The following is a 14,303-nucleotide window of genomic DNA, read 5'->3' as shown; positions in this document are numbered from 1 at the left end:
ACGGGAAATTCTTTTGAAGTTTTTTTCTAGATGCCCAAAATCTAGAAATCGATGCAAATGAGATGCAAATGATTTTAATAACTTCGAATTTCTCTCTCTCTCTCTCTTCTTTTTTTAATCTCTTCTTTTCTTCTTCTTCTCCCTTTTTTATATGTTTACATAGCTAAGTATCAATTATATTGGCTAGTTGATTAGCGTTTGCTTACAAGAAATCAATCCCGTATATACTTATTAAAAGTTAAAACCATTATAAAATTTCCATTATTTTTAATATGAAAAATTCTTCCTTCTTCTATACTTCTAATAGCAAATGGAAAGCACAGCCAACCAGAAGATGCAGAGGTAAATGGGTGTCGCGTTAATTCACACACTAAAGTAGCAACCTTTTATTATTATTATTATTATTGTTTTTCCAATGAATTAATATATCAAAGAAACTAAGCAATTTTGTCGTATTTATCTTGTCTAGTTTTTTAAATGACATTTTAAAATTTCAGCAAATTTTGAAAATTTAGTCCAAATTCTACTCTCCTATTTTTATATTTTAAAAAGTTACAATGATAACAAATTTATAGATCCTTGCTGTAAATAAATGATAATTTCTCTCTCTCTCTTTCCTTTTTTGTTTTTCCACTTTAAAATATTGATGCTTTAAAAGCTTTCCAGCAGAGAACAAAATGGAAAGGGGATTTTTGCAATGAATCTTCCCTATCTGAATCATTATTTCCATCAATAAAGCTTTGGTATGAGTAATAAAAAAGAGTTGCTTGGGTCAAGTCTCCTCCATGGTGTAAAGTACAATAAAAAAGTAAGTTCCCATTTGCAAGGTGTGTAATATTTACATTTTATAGCTAAAACTTTCAAAAATGTTTTGCATTTTTCATACATTTTATCATAACGTGTAGATATTTTTAAATATTTTTTTATATTTAAAAAAGTCCATAATAATACCTCCATCCATATTATTTCATTTTCATGATAAATTATGCATATCCACTTCAAAATTTCAAATTCAAGCAGTCATTTACCAGAAAAGATCTTAGTGTTTAATACATATTTATGTTTAGAATATTCCCATCAAGAATTTAAAAGAATCAACTTAAATTAGGAGCTCTACGATTTGAAATCCCATTAATAATACGCGTTTGTTTAAAAATCTTTTTAATGTTATTGATGCATGATATAAACTTCAATTCCATACTTAACTCCAACCTCATGTATTTATATTTATACCAAATCATAAATAAGAATCCCAAAAAGGAAAAAGTTTTCATAAAAATCTAATGTTTAGATATGACACTGATTAGAAAGTAAACAAGAGGGTTCATTCTATCGATTATTGAAGTTTCTGCGCATGAGTGTGTGAAGTTCTACCATTTGTTTATATAATTAAAACTCTAGCACATGGCTAAGTTATGATATTAGTATATATTGTATTTGTAATTTTTGTTATTAGCAAAAAGTTATCTACTCTCATCGATTTTAATTGAATATATATCAAGAGTATATGTCTTAACCAATCGTGTTATGCTCGAATTAACAGAAACAAAGTTTGATTTTGTGAGCAATGAGCACAGGCTGGGCCATCTTAATTTCGGCCTATTTGAACGAAAGCCCATGTTCTCTCTCTTTTTGAGCTGACAGCATCCATTTTTATTTGCTCTCATCTCCCCTTTTTATAAACAGCACAGATTCCTTCTTTTCTTTCTTCTTCATTCACATTCCCATTGGGTTCTTTGAACCCTGTATTTGTAATGAACAGCAATAGCAATAAACCCATCTTCCCAGTTTCAGCGCTATGGCTATGAAACAACCAAAAGGAGAAGAAGCTTTCGTTATTCCTTATGGACAAAAATTACTCAAATTGGGCACAGGCTTTGGCCACTGCTTGGTGTTTCATGATGCTGTTGGGGCTTTTGTGTTGTTGTCTCAGCACCAATCCCCGCCACCACGATGACTCCTCCGCCGCTAATTCCAGCTGCACTTGTGACGGCGGTTATGCAGGTGTTTGATTTAAGATTTGAATATGGATATATATATTTTTTGTTTATCAGATTCTTTTGTTTTGTTTTGCTATGATGGGGGCTTTGGTTTCTTGATTGTCTATTGTAAATAGAAACTGAAATTCAGAGTGACTTTTTTTTGCTCCCTCCCTCACCTCATCAGTATAGAATTGCTTCAATTGATTGATTCTATTTTTTTTTTTTTTTTTTTTTTAATTCCCAGAGTGAAATTAATGAAAAAGTTATTGTAATCCATTAAATTTTAAGGCTGGAATTGTTGGCCTTTGATTTTGGTAGTTCTGAAAAAGGAATTGGTGTTTGACACTTTTGGGGCCATAATAGAGTGGCTCCGGGAGCTGCGCAGCCGCTTTGAATGTTTTTTTTTTTTCAAAAAGAAATTAATTAATTGATTGATTAATTATTTTGTTTTTGTTTGGGGGAACTGAAAGCTGATTGATTTGGCACCAACCATTTGCACCCACCCAATTGCCAATGGCCCCAAAGGCCCAAGTTATTTCCCAAACTTTTCTATTCCAAGTCCTATGGTTGAAAAAAAAACATTTTGTTTAGATTGATAATTCAGTACTTTACTCTTAGAAAAGAAAATGTAGATTAAATAGACAGAGATTACTCTTGTTCTCAAAAGTTTGAGGTTGGAAAAACCATGGTTAGAATATGCATATATTTATTTTCTTTTTAAAAAAGGTTATTCTTGCAAGACCCAAATGTTCAACTTTGTGATGTAGAACTTTATCAGTATTTAAAAAATAGTTCTAATCACGTTTTATTTATGAATTTGGGCAATATTTTGGAAGTATTTAAATGGACTGTTAAAATAGAACAATGAGCGATTTGTGTATCAAATATAATTTCTTAAGAGTTGATGTGAGAGAGAGAGGAGTAAAAGTAAGGAGGTTGGCCAATAGCCAAGGTTTTCACGACAAGTTTGGGGTGTCAAAATGTAGCTTATTTTTTAAAAATATTGGTAAAATATAAATAATAAAGCAAGATATTTAAAGGTAGGAAGTGTTTACTAGTTAATTTTTATTTTCAAAAAAACCAAAATAAAAAATAAAAAACCAAATGGTTACGAGAATAAGTGAACCAATTTGTACTTCCCACTCTAACCACACAGAAAAAATAATTAATTTTTATTATATTATTCATTGTCGGTTTAAAGATCAATGAATCCTCTATGTCATCATAGGGTATGACAACCTGAGTTTTGGTTAAACCCATATACCAGTCGAGCTATTAAACAACCCTCCCACTACGTCGAGACACTCTTAACTCTTGAGCAGGATGTGTCTGACTAGAAATATCTGCTCTATCAACAACTCTTGTTGAAGGACCATCTTGATCAACAACTCTTGTTGGTTTATTTGTAGCTTCTTTGGAAATTTCATTCAATACTAGTTTACAGCAAGGTTGATGATTTCTCATGTGGTCTTTCTCTAAGAATATAGCGTTTATCGATACAAACACTCTATCACTTGAGGATCATAAAACATACCACCTTTCGTTTCTCTGGGGTATCCTACAAATAGGCATAGTTTTGAATGACGTTCCAACTTCTTTGGGTTTTGCACCAACACATGTGTCAAACATCCCCAAATTTTGAAGTGATGTAAACTACCTCTACGCCCTCTCCATAATTCATATGGTGTTTCTGAAACTCTTTTTTAAGTAACTATGTTAAAATATATACAACAGTCTGTACTGCATATCCTTAAACGAATTAGGCAACTGAGCATAGCTCATTATTGAACGAACCATGTCTAACAGGGTTCTATTTCTCCTCTTCGATATACTATTTTGCTGAGGTGTATCAAGTGCTGTGAGCTAGGACTGGATTCCATGATCTATCAAATAGTCTTTAAAATTCAAGTTCATATACTCACTACCGCGATCTGATTGATGTGTTTTAATTGTTTTACCTAATAGGTTCTCAACTTTAACCTTATATTCCTTGAACTTTTCAAGAGTTTCAGACTTATGATGCATTAGATAAACATAGCCGTACCTTGAATAATCATCAATAAAACTGATGAAATATTCATACCCTCCTCGTGCTTTGATATTCATTAGGTCATGTCTAAATGCACAAGTTCTAAGTGTTCTTTGGCTCTAAGACCTTTTCCTTTAAAGGATCTTTTGTTCATTTTACTCTCAGGACAGGATTCACATGGAGGTAAAAAGTTGTCTTCTAATTGACTTTGGAGTCCACTCTTGATCAATCTCTCAATCCTATTAAGATTAATGTGTCCAAGTTTCAAGTATCAAAGATAGGTATTAGAAGAAACTTTTCACCTTTTATTTTGAGTTTCAACTGTTTTAAACATTTCAATTTTCAAAGTAGCTTTTTCCTCAATTGGTTTTAATACATATAAGTTGTTTTCAAGTTTTGCAGAACAAATTTGAACACCTTTTGAGCTAATGACCACTTCATTAATATCAAAAGATACTTTATACAATTGTTCTAATAAAAAAGAGATAGATATTAAATTCCTTCTCATATTAGGAACATAAAATACATTTTCAAGTAAAATAAATCTATCTTTAAAAAACAACTTCAGGTCTCCCACTGTTTTGGCTGAGACAACTTCTCCTGTTCCAACCTTGAAAGTCATCTCGCCCTCTGTAAGCTATCTCCAGGAACTATTTTCCTGAACAAAATTACAAATATGGTTAGCGGCCCCTGAATTAAGTATCCAGGTGGAGTTATCATTTTCCACTAAACATGTTTCAATAACAAGTAAATCATAGTTGCCTTGTTTTGTCTTTTCAGCTTTCTTTTCAGCAAAGTAGTTGGGGCAGTTCCTTTTCCAATACCCATCTTCGTTGCAGTGGAAATATTTTTCTTTTTCTGCAACTTTCCCCTTGCCTCTTTGTTTTGCAGGAGCCTTACTTTTCCCTTTACCCCTCTCCTTTATTGGAATACTCTTATTCTGTGAAGTGGAAGGTCTAGACTTTGTCTCTGAGGATGATCCCTTTTGGAACTTTTTGGAGGTAACAACATTTGCTTCTCCTTCATGTCCCTTAGTCTAGAGTTCATTTAAAAGAGTTTTCAAATTTCAATTTTACTCATCATTGCATTCGTATGGAATTGTAGGAAACTCTTTCGAAGAAATTCCATGATGAAACTGACTTGACTCTTTTCATCTATGACAACATCGTTTGCCTCTGTCACAGTGACGTGACCCATCTGTTGGTTTACAGAAACATGCAGCAGAAGAAAATAGAATCGTTAAGCATTCTAATTCCTTAATTTTGACATCAACATAAGCATGTTCATGGGATATCAAAAGGTTTCATTACATACTTTGGAAGATCCTCTTCTTCAATGAAATTGAGCTGCAATCTTCTTCAATTCAGGCCATGGACCACCACTAGAGCTTCTCTACTATTTTCTAGGAGCTTTAGATTGAGTTGTGGAACTCAAAACAAGCTTGAACTTAAGGAAATTGGAGGAGGGGTTTTCTGGTTTTTCAACTTGTTAAAGAACAACTTCTTCAACTTTCAAAACTCGGCAATTAAGCAATTGCATCTCCTTTTCCACCCAATTAAGAGTGGTTTTAATACATGACACTCATGCAAACTGATCACTTGAAGTAATTTCAGCTACTCCTTGCATTTGGTGATGGAATTATGTGTAAGAATGTGACTAACCTTCTTGCTTGAAAGTGGAAAAATCCCATATTGGGATTTTTCTCAATTTTCAATTTTCCTTTTGATTTTGAAAATTGATTTTAAAAATCAAAACTTTTTCCAATCTTAATTCTTTAATTAAAATTAAAATTTTATTAATTTTACAAAAATTAATTCGATAATCAAATTTTCTAATAAAATTAATAATTAATTAAACAATTTAACTAATTCTATTAATTTAATATCAAATATTAAATTAATTTGTTACCAATTCCATTACCATGAATCCCTATTCATGAAATTAATATTTAAATCATATTTATATATTAACCGATTCTTCAATTACGTTTAATTCTAAAATTAAACGTGTAATTATATCACATATAATAACTAATTTCCTTAATTCAAATTTGAATGTTTCAAATCAACTTACCACTATTCTAAGGCTAATCCGTTTGTGAGCTAGTAGGAGAACCTAATAAACATACAGATCATGGGCTCCAACGATCCGAGATTAATGGGCTAAACTCTTTACACTGAATTAACCCTCATTCGTTAACTATTGAGTCACTCCACTAAAGCCTAGTAGTTGCACTCCCCTCACTGTAGATATATTGTGTCCACTCAATATAACCATGATTAGTAAGTTAATCCTTCACAGGTTGTCTATAATAACGGTTGGGTCAAATGATTGTTTTACCCCTGAGATTACCTCTTGTTTCTTAAGTTCCACTGATACTCTAATAAACAATTTGTTTGTGATCCAATCAACAAATAGAATATCTCTTGGGCCAATAAGAGGGTGGGGCCCTTTGTTCAAAACCCATAATCAGCACTTAAAGGAACAACCTTTCTATTATCCCTGAAAGTGAGTAGGAGTGAATTTCATCTTGCATCCTATGTCCCCAACTATCTACCCGGTTTTACTCCTAAAATGGAAGGCTTATTGAACCGGCGCTGTTGAGTCAACCTTCACCCATGAAAATCTAAGGATAATCCCGAATAAACAAGAGTTCATAATTAGCTCAAGATTAAGGTCAAGTTACCTAGATCAAAGATTAAAATAGTCAGTCTTAAATAGTAAACAACGTTATAAAGTAAGAGTGACTTATTTCTTGGTTCGATCTTATGCAAACTCATTGCACAGGACGCCCTTCACTTTTCATATCATCACATGAACGAATCAGGATCATTTCGTTTGTAGTACCTTACAACATATTGTAACAACTACAGAGTGGGTCACATCTGATAGTGTTACCAAAATAAAGCACGCAACCTTATTCATATACTATAGATCATTTTAACTATTTACTCGAACCTGATTCACTCTTATGTCTCCACATAAAGTTCAAGTATTCATGTAATAGTCTTGGATCTTTTAGTTTATTGGATTTATTTCTAAAACGAAATAAGCAATTCATATATTCAATAACAACTTTATCGATTTACATAATGAGTTTATTGTTTACAAACCAAGAGTTTTAGGACATAAAATCCAACAAACTCCCACTTGGACTAAAACTCCAGTGGTAACATACATATGAATACATTGAGTTTTTGAGTTTTGCAGAGAAATATAATAAACTAGGGCATCACATACCCATGATTTGACTTTAGGTATCACATACCCATCCTTAGGTATCACATACCCATGGGTTTTTCTCCCACGTGCCCTAGGTTATACAACCCGTAGTCCTAGTCTCATTAGGTGATCCTCAAACACTTTAGTCGAGAGGATCACTGTAAACATATTAGTATACAGCGGACTTCGATTCAAAACAATATAGGGAATGGATCTTATTTCCACAACTTCTTGTTTCTCGATACTGTCACCAAGACCTGATGACTTAAGTCTCCACTAAACCTAAATAATGGCTAGGCTGTCATACGTTCCTCCCACTACATCGAGGTACCCTCAACTCTTTGAGTAAGATGCATCTGACATGTTCAAACAACTTTTGTTACAGTGTCAGCTTTAATTAATAACTTTTATTGATATACAATTTTCTTTTTATGGAAACTAAATAATATATGGTGATCTCGTATACTTTTCTAAAAAAAATTAGCATTTTTCAACAAAAACACTTGATTTTCTCTTAATTGAAAAACATACTACTTTTGAATTGCCTACAGACAGGCATGTCATCTGAACGATATTCTAATATTTTAGGATTCGACACTAACATATGTGTTGATCTATTTCAGATTTCTGAACTATATAAACATCTTTTACATATTATAAACAACTTTTATGAGTTCTCTATATCTCATATGGAATTTCAAAAGCACGTTAAAATTGGAATGTTGTTCAAAATAATTAAGACAACTAGGTGTAGAGAGTTTTTGGATCTTACATTCCAGAATTATTTGATAAAGCATGGAATAGTATCCTAACTCTCAGCACCTGGTATACCTCAACAGAATGGTATATCAAAAAGGAGAAATCGAACTCTGTTAGACATAGTTCAAGTTATGATGAGTTATACTTCCTTACCTGACTTGTTTTGGATTTATGCAGTATAGACTGCAATTTATATTTTGAACTGTGTTCCATCCAAGAATGTTGCTAGAACACCTTTGGAATTATGGAATGGTCGTAAAGCTAATTTATGCCATTTCAGGATCTGGGGTTGCTTAGCACATGTGCTTGAGGTAAGTCTTAAGAAACTAGAACCTCATTCAAAATTGTGGCTATTTGTAGGCTACCCCAAAAGAACAAGAGGTGATTATTTCTACAACCCTAAAGAAAATAAAGTGTTCTTGTCGACAAATGCTACATTTTTAGAAGAAGACCACATAAGGGAGCATTCGCCACGTAGTAAGATTATATTGAATGAACTTTCCAAAGAAACTACTGAACCTTTAACAAGAGTTGTTGAAGTTGGGTCATCTAGTAGGTCAAATTCACCTCAAGTGTTGAAAAAGGCTCGTCGGAGTGGGAGGGTTGCGAACCCTCCTATCCATTATATGGGTTTAATAGAAATCCTAGCTATGGTAGCTAACGAAAATGTTGAGGATCCATTGTCTTACAAAAAGAAAATGGAGGATGTTGACAAAGATGAATAGATCAAAGCTATGGATCTCGAAAGGGAGACTATGTACTTCAATTTTGTTTGGGATCTTGTAGATCAACCTGATGAGGTAAAACCTATAGGTTGCAAATGGATCTACAAGAGAAAACGGAGTACTGATGGGAATGGCTACCTTTAAGGCTAGACTTGTGGCAAAGGGTTATACCCAAGTTGAGAGTGTCAACTATGAGGAGACTTTCTCACCTCTTGCCATGTTAAAGTCTATACGGATCCTCCTGTCCATTGCCTCATATTATGACTATGAGATTTGGCAAATGGACGTCAAGACTACTTTTTTGAATGGCAATCTTGATGAGTTTTTATAGAGCAGTCTGAGGGATTCATAACTCAAGGTCAAGAGCAAAAGGTTTGCAAGCTTAATCGGTCCATTTATGGACTAAAGCAAGCTTCTCGATCTTGGAACATAAGATTTGATATTACGATCAAATATTATGGCTTTGATCAGAATGTTGATGAGCCTTATGTATACAAAAGGATCATTGGAAATTCAGTAGCTTTTCTAGAGTTGTATGTAGACGATATCCTACTCATTGGGAATGATATAGGACTCCTGACTAAAATTAAGAAACGGCTGGCGATCCAATTCCAAATCAAAGATTTGGGAGAGACATAGTTTGTTTTGGGCATTCAGATCTATAGAGATCGAAAGAACAAAACTCTAGCTCTATTTCAGGCATCGTACATTGACAAAATACTTGTCAAGTTTTTTATGCAGAACTCCAAAAGGGGCTTACTCCCTTTCAGGCATGGAGTTATATTGTCTAAGGAACAGTGTCCTAAGACACCTTAAGAAGTTGAGGAAATGAGATAGATCCTTTATGCATCGGTTGTTGGCAGTCTGATGTATGCGATGTTATGTACTAGACCTGATATCTGCTATGTGGTGGAGATAGTCAGTAGATATCAATTTAATCTAGGATATGATCATTGGACCTCCATTAAGAACATCCTCAAGTATTTACAAAGAACGAGAAACTACATACTCGTGTATGGTTCTAAGGATTTGATCCTTACAGGATACATGAACTCTGATTTCCATACTGATAAGGATTCTACGAAATCCACATCAAGATTAGTGTTCACTCTTAACAGAGGGGCAGTAGTCTGGAGGAGCACCAAGCAGGGGTGCATTGTTAACTCCACCATGGAGGCTGAGTACGTAGCAGCTTGTGAAGCTACTAAGGAAGTTGTGTGGCTCAGAAAATTTATGACTGATCTAGAAGTCGTTCTAGACATATCAAAGACCATCATTCTTTATTGTGATAATAGTGGAGCTGTGGCTAATTCTCGAAAGCCTCAAAGTCACAAGCGCGGGAAATACATAGAGTGGAAGTATCATCTCATCCGAGAGATTGTGCATAAAGGGGACGTGATTGTCATGCAAATAGCTTAGGAGCACAATGTTGTTGATCCATTTACAAAGGCCCTCACGGCTAAGATGTTTGAAGATTACCTTCAAAGTATGGGTCTATGGGACAGACCACGTTTAAACTAGGACAAGCGGGAGATTTGTACTGGGCGCATGTTATACCCTAATTTATTGCTTTGTGTACTTGTATATGAGTATGACTTTTATATTGTACACCCCACTAACTTTAGGTCAAGTGGGAGATTGTTGGGATTTTTGCCCTAAATCTCATAGGGTCCTGTAGTTTGTAATTGAATTTTACAAACATTTGATTTATTTAACAAAATATGAGACATTTTATTTGACATTTAGTAGCATTAAACCCACAAACCAATAAACTAACATCCAAGGTTATCATCTGTAGCTTAAACATGGATATAGAGACATACAGGTGGATCATGTTTAAGTGATAACCTAAATGGTCTGTAGTAGATGGATAAGGTTGGATAACTTATCCTTGTGACACTACGAATATGGTATGCTTTGTAGATGTTACAGTTGTTGTAAAGTGCTATAAATGATCTGATCCTGATAATTCATGTGGAGATATGCGAGGGTATTCTATACAAAGGAGTTTCTATAAGACCGGACCACAAAATGACTAGTCATATTATATAAGACCGTTCATAATAGAGACTTACATTTCACTAGGATGACCATAGGTGACATGACTTGAATCTTGAGTGAATTGTGAATTCCTACTTATGAAGGCTGTTCTTTGATTTGTATGGGTGTGAGTGACTAGATCACCGACTTAATAGGCCTACCATTTTGGAGATTCGTCTAATTGGGGAGTTGGGAACACAGCTACACAAGACAGAATTTACTCCTTCCCCGAGGTCGGATAGTAAATAAATTGCTCTCTTATGGGCTGATTTCGGGGTTCAAACAATGTGACACCACACCCTCTCCTAACCCGATAGGGGTTTCCTCTACTGGCCCGAGAGGGTTTAGTCATAATTGGACTATGATTTCTTGTTCATTAGAGGGATTAGTGGTACTTAAGAAGTTAGATGTAACTATAGGGGCAAATGGTAATTTTTGGTCTAGCTGTACTTACGAGCAATTTGTGAAGGGTCATCGCGTTGTTGACTGGTTATATTAATGGACACATAAATATATCTATTGTGTGAAGAATGCAGCTGTCGTCTTTAGGGCGTGCCCGCAGTTAATGAATGTTGAATTAATTAATTAAAGAAGTTGAATAAATTATTAAAGAAGTTTAATTAATTATTCAAGTAGCATTGGATCTTCAATCTACAGGTCTATGAGGTCCCTCTGTAGCTCAACAGGTTTTAAATGAGAATCAATTTGGTTTAATTTGAATGTTCAAATTAAATGGGGGAATCAATTTATGTGATATAATTAATTTTATTATTATATATGATATAATGTATATAACATATTATAAATAAAGTTTATTTGAGAGGAAATAGATTTGAATATGATTCAAATATTTAATTATGTGAATTGGATCCATATAATTAAATTAATATAATGGATTATATTAAATATTGTTGTTGAGAGAATTAGCACTATAAGGTTATATTATATGTGATACAATACTAAACTATAGTTATATATATATATATGATATAACATATATATATATATATATATATATATATATATATTAAAATTAAAATTAAATTATCATTTTAATTTTGAATTTTGTTTAGGGATGGAAATAACTTCCCTCCCTTAATCTCTCTCAACTCACAACGTGTGAGTGAGGGTGATTATGAATTTAGATTTTTCTTTTTTCTTCTTCTTCATTTGACAGAGAAGACAATGAAGAAAAGTTTTGAGAAAAATTCTCAATCTCTCTTCTCCTCTCTCAATTCTCTAAAATGTTTCCCTCACCAAAATTCCAAAAGGCGACAACTTCTTGGATTCTCATCCTAGAGAATACAGAGGACTCCAACTCCACTTGGTGGTTCCTTATTGGTTTGATTTTGTTCGTGATTTCAGTTCAAGGGATTTTGAAGAATAATTCTTCAAAGGTAAGGGTTTTTCAATCCTTTTTTCTCTGTTTTTATTTTAAAAGGCATGCTGTAATTTTTGTATTGCATGATCTAGTTTATGTAAAAATTGATTTCTGTAAAAACTGAAAATTGGGACGATCCCCTTTCGCTACAAACTTTCGCTGATTCCTTCCCATACTAAAAAAATCTCAAAATAGTAGGCTTATTGAGTCGATGAGTCAGGCCACTCTCACCCATACAAATAAAAGAACTACTCTCATAAACAAGAGTTCAAAACTCATTCAGGATTAAGGTCAAGTTACCTGTGGTCATCCTATGAAATATTAATCTCTTCAGTCAACGGTGTTATAAAGAGAGATTAATCATTTCGCAGTTTGGTCTTATACAAACTCTTTGTATAGGATACCCCACTCGCATGTCTCCGTATGAATGATATGGATCAAATCGTTTGTAACGCTTACAAATCTTGTAACATTTACAAAGTAGGTTGTGTTCATAGTGTCACCAAGATAAGACATCAAATCGTATCCATATACTACAGATCATTTAGGTTATTACTTGAACAAGATCCACATGTATGTCCACCACATACTATTCGAGTTACATAAAATAACCTTGAATCTTTTCTTTATGGATAGTTGTATATATAAAATAAAATCTACCATTATTTCAAATTTAAATTCGAGACGTTAAGACTTACATCCCAACATTTCTAGGCTCACAAATTTTTCTTTAAATAAAGAGTGGAAAACTTTTATTTATTCACACCCATTATTTTTGTTTATCAAATGACCCATTCTAATTTTTTTTTTTCTCACACCTCATTATCAATACCATACATAAAACAAAATCCGCCAATTTAGGCATCCTTTCCTTTCCATTTTATTTTCCACAGCAATTTAAGCATCCTTTCACAACCATTTACTTTTACATTTTTTTAAAAAATAATCATAAAATATTTCATGTTATTTAAAAAATATATACTTTGTATATATGTATAAAGATTTTTCTTTTTTAGTTGAACAGTGAAAATTAAGATATATGAAAGATAATTGGGGCATGTTTGGTAACCATTTGATTTTTTATTTTTTATTTTTGAAAATTAAGCATACTCCATCCACATTTCTTATACCGATTTGCATCTTTTTTAAGTGTAATGGTTGAATTCTTAGTCAAATTTTAAAAACAAAAACAACTTTTTGAAAGTTAGTTTTTTTAGTTCTCAAAATTTGGCTTAGTTTTCTAAATTATTGGTGAAAAGTAGATAACAAAGAAAGAATTTTGAGATAGAAGTAATGTTCATAGGCTTAATTTTTAAAAACAAAAACAAAAGATAAAATGGTTCAAAAACGGCCTGATTAATTTAGAAAAATGTTTTCCAAAATAGGGTGTTAATCATTATAGCCTTAAAACCTTTTCATTTTTCTTTATTATATGTTTAGACATGTTATAATAGCTTTAAAACTTTTTTTTTTTTTTTTAAAAAAAAGTAGTCTATAAAAGAAATATAGAAACGAAAACGTGGAGCCAACATAATGGAATATAAAATGTTTCGAATTAACATTAAAAAATATTTAATAATTACTCACATAAGCACAAAAAAAAAATAATAAGCAATAACCCAAGATTTTTTAAATCGAAAAACTTAGAATCTCGTTTGGCTATTATTTCATTTTTTATTTTTAATTTTTCAAAATTAAATTTATTTCCTCCTTCATTTGTTATAATGATTTGCATCATTATCAAGTATAATGATTGAGATTTTTTTTGTTAAATCCAAAAAAAAAAGTTTCTAAAAGCTATTTTTTTAGTTTTATATTTTTGGCTTAAATTTTTGAATCATTGATAAAAAGTAGATAACTAAAGAAATAGGTTTAGTTTTCAAAAACAAAATCCAAAATCTAAATGGTTACCAAATCGGACCAACTTGACGAGATTTCATATATATTTATACATTTAATATATATATAATATTCCATTATTCTTCGTTCAAAAATTATTTTAAGAATAAAATGGAAGCCATTAATTTTTGTTGTCAGGATTAATTATTGAAATCTTTTAATAAAATCAATTCTGGGTTGACGGCCAAGTCAGAGGTCACATTCCTTGAAATCGAAGAAATTTCAATGCAAAAAAGTCGACTAGCAAAAAGTTCAAATTCAGCTTC

At 32.5% G+C, this 14,303-nt stretch overlaps 1 protein-coding gene across 1 annotated transcript; it reads left to right on the top strand.

Annotated features, from left to right (window-relative positions):
- Positions 1 to 1,577: 1,577 nt before the first annotated feature.
- LOC120090114 lies at positions 1,578 to 5,601 on the top strand. Its single transcript, XM_039047625.1, has 3 exons — positions 1,578 to 2,004; positions 4,903 to 5,012; positions 5,116 to 5,601. The coding sequence occupies exons 1-3, from the start codon at positions 1,845 to 1,847 to the stop codon at positions 5,269 to 5,271; spliced, it is 426 nt and encodes a 141-aa protein (XP_038903553.1). The 5' UTR covers positions 1,578 to 1,844; the 3' UTR covers positions 5,272 to 5,601.
- Positions 5,602 to 14,303: the final 8,702 nt, after the last annotated feature.

Source organism: Benincasa hispida, chromosome 11 (genome assembly GCF_009727055.1).
Source record: "Benincasa hispida cultivar B227 chromosome 11, ASM972705v1, whole genome shotgun sequence".
Taxonomy (NCBI): Eukaryota; Viridiplantae; Streptophyta; class Magnoliopsida; order Cucurbitales; family Cucurbitaceae; genus Benincasa; species Benincasa hispida.
This window is presented reverse-complemented; position numbering and strand designations above follow the sequence as displayed.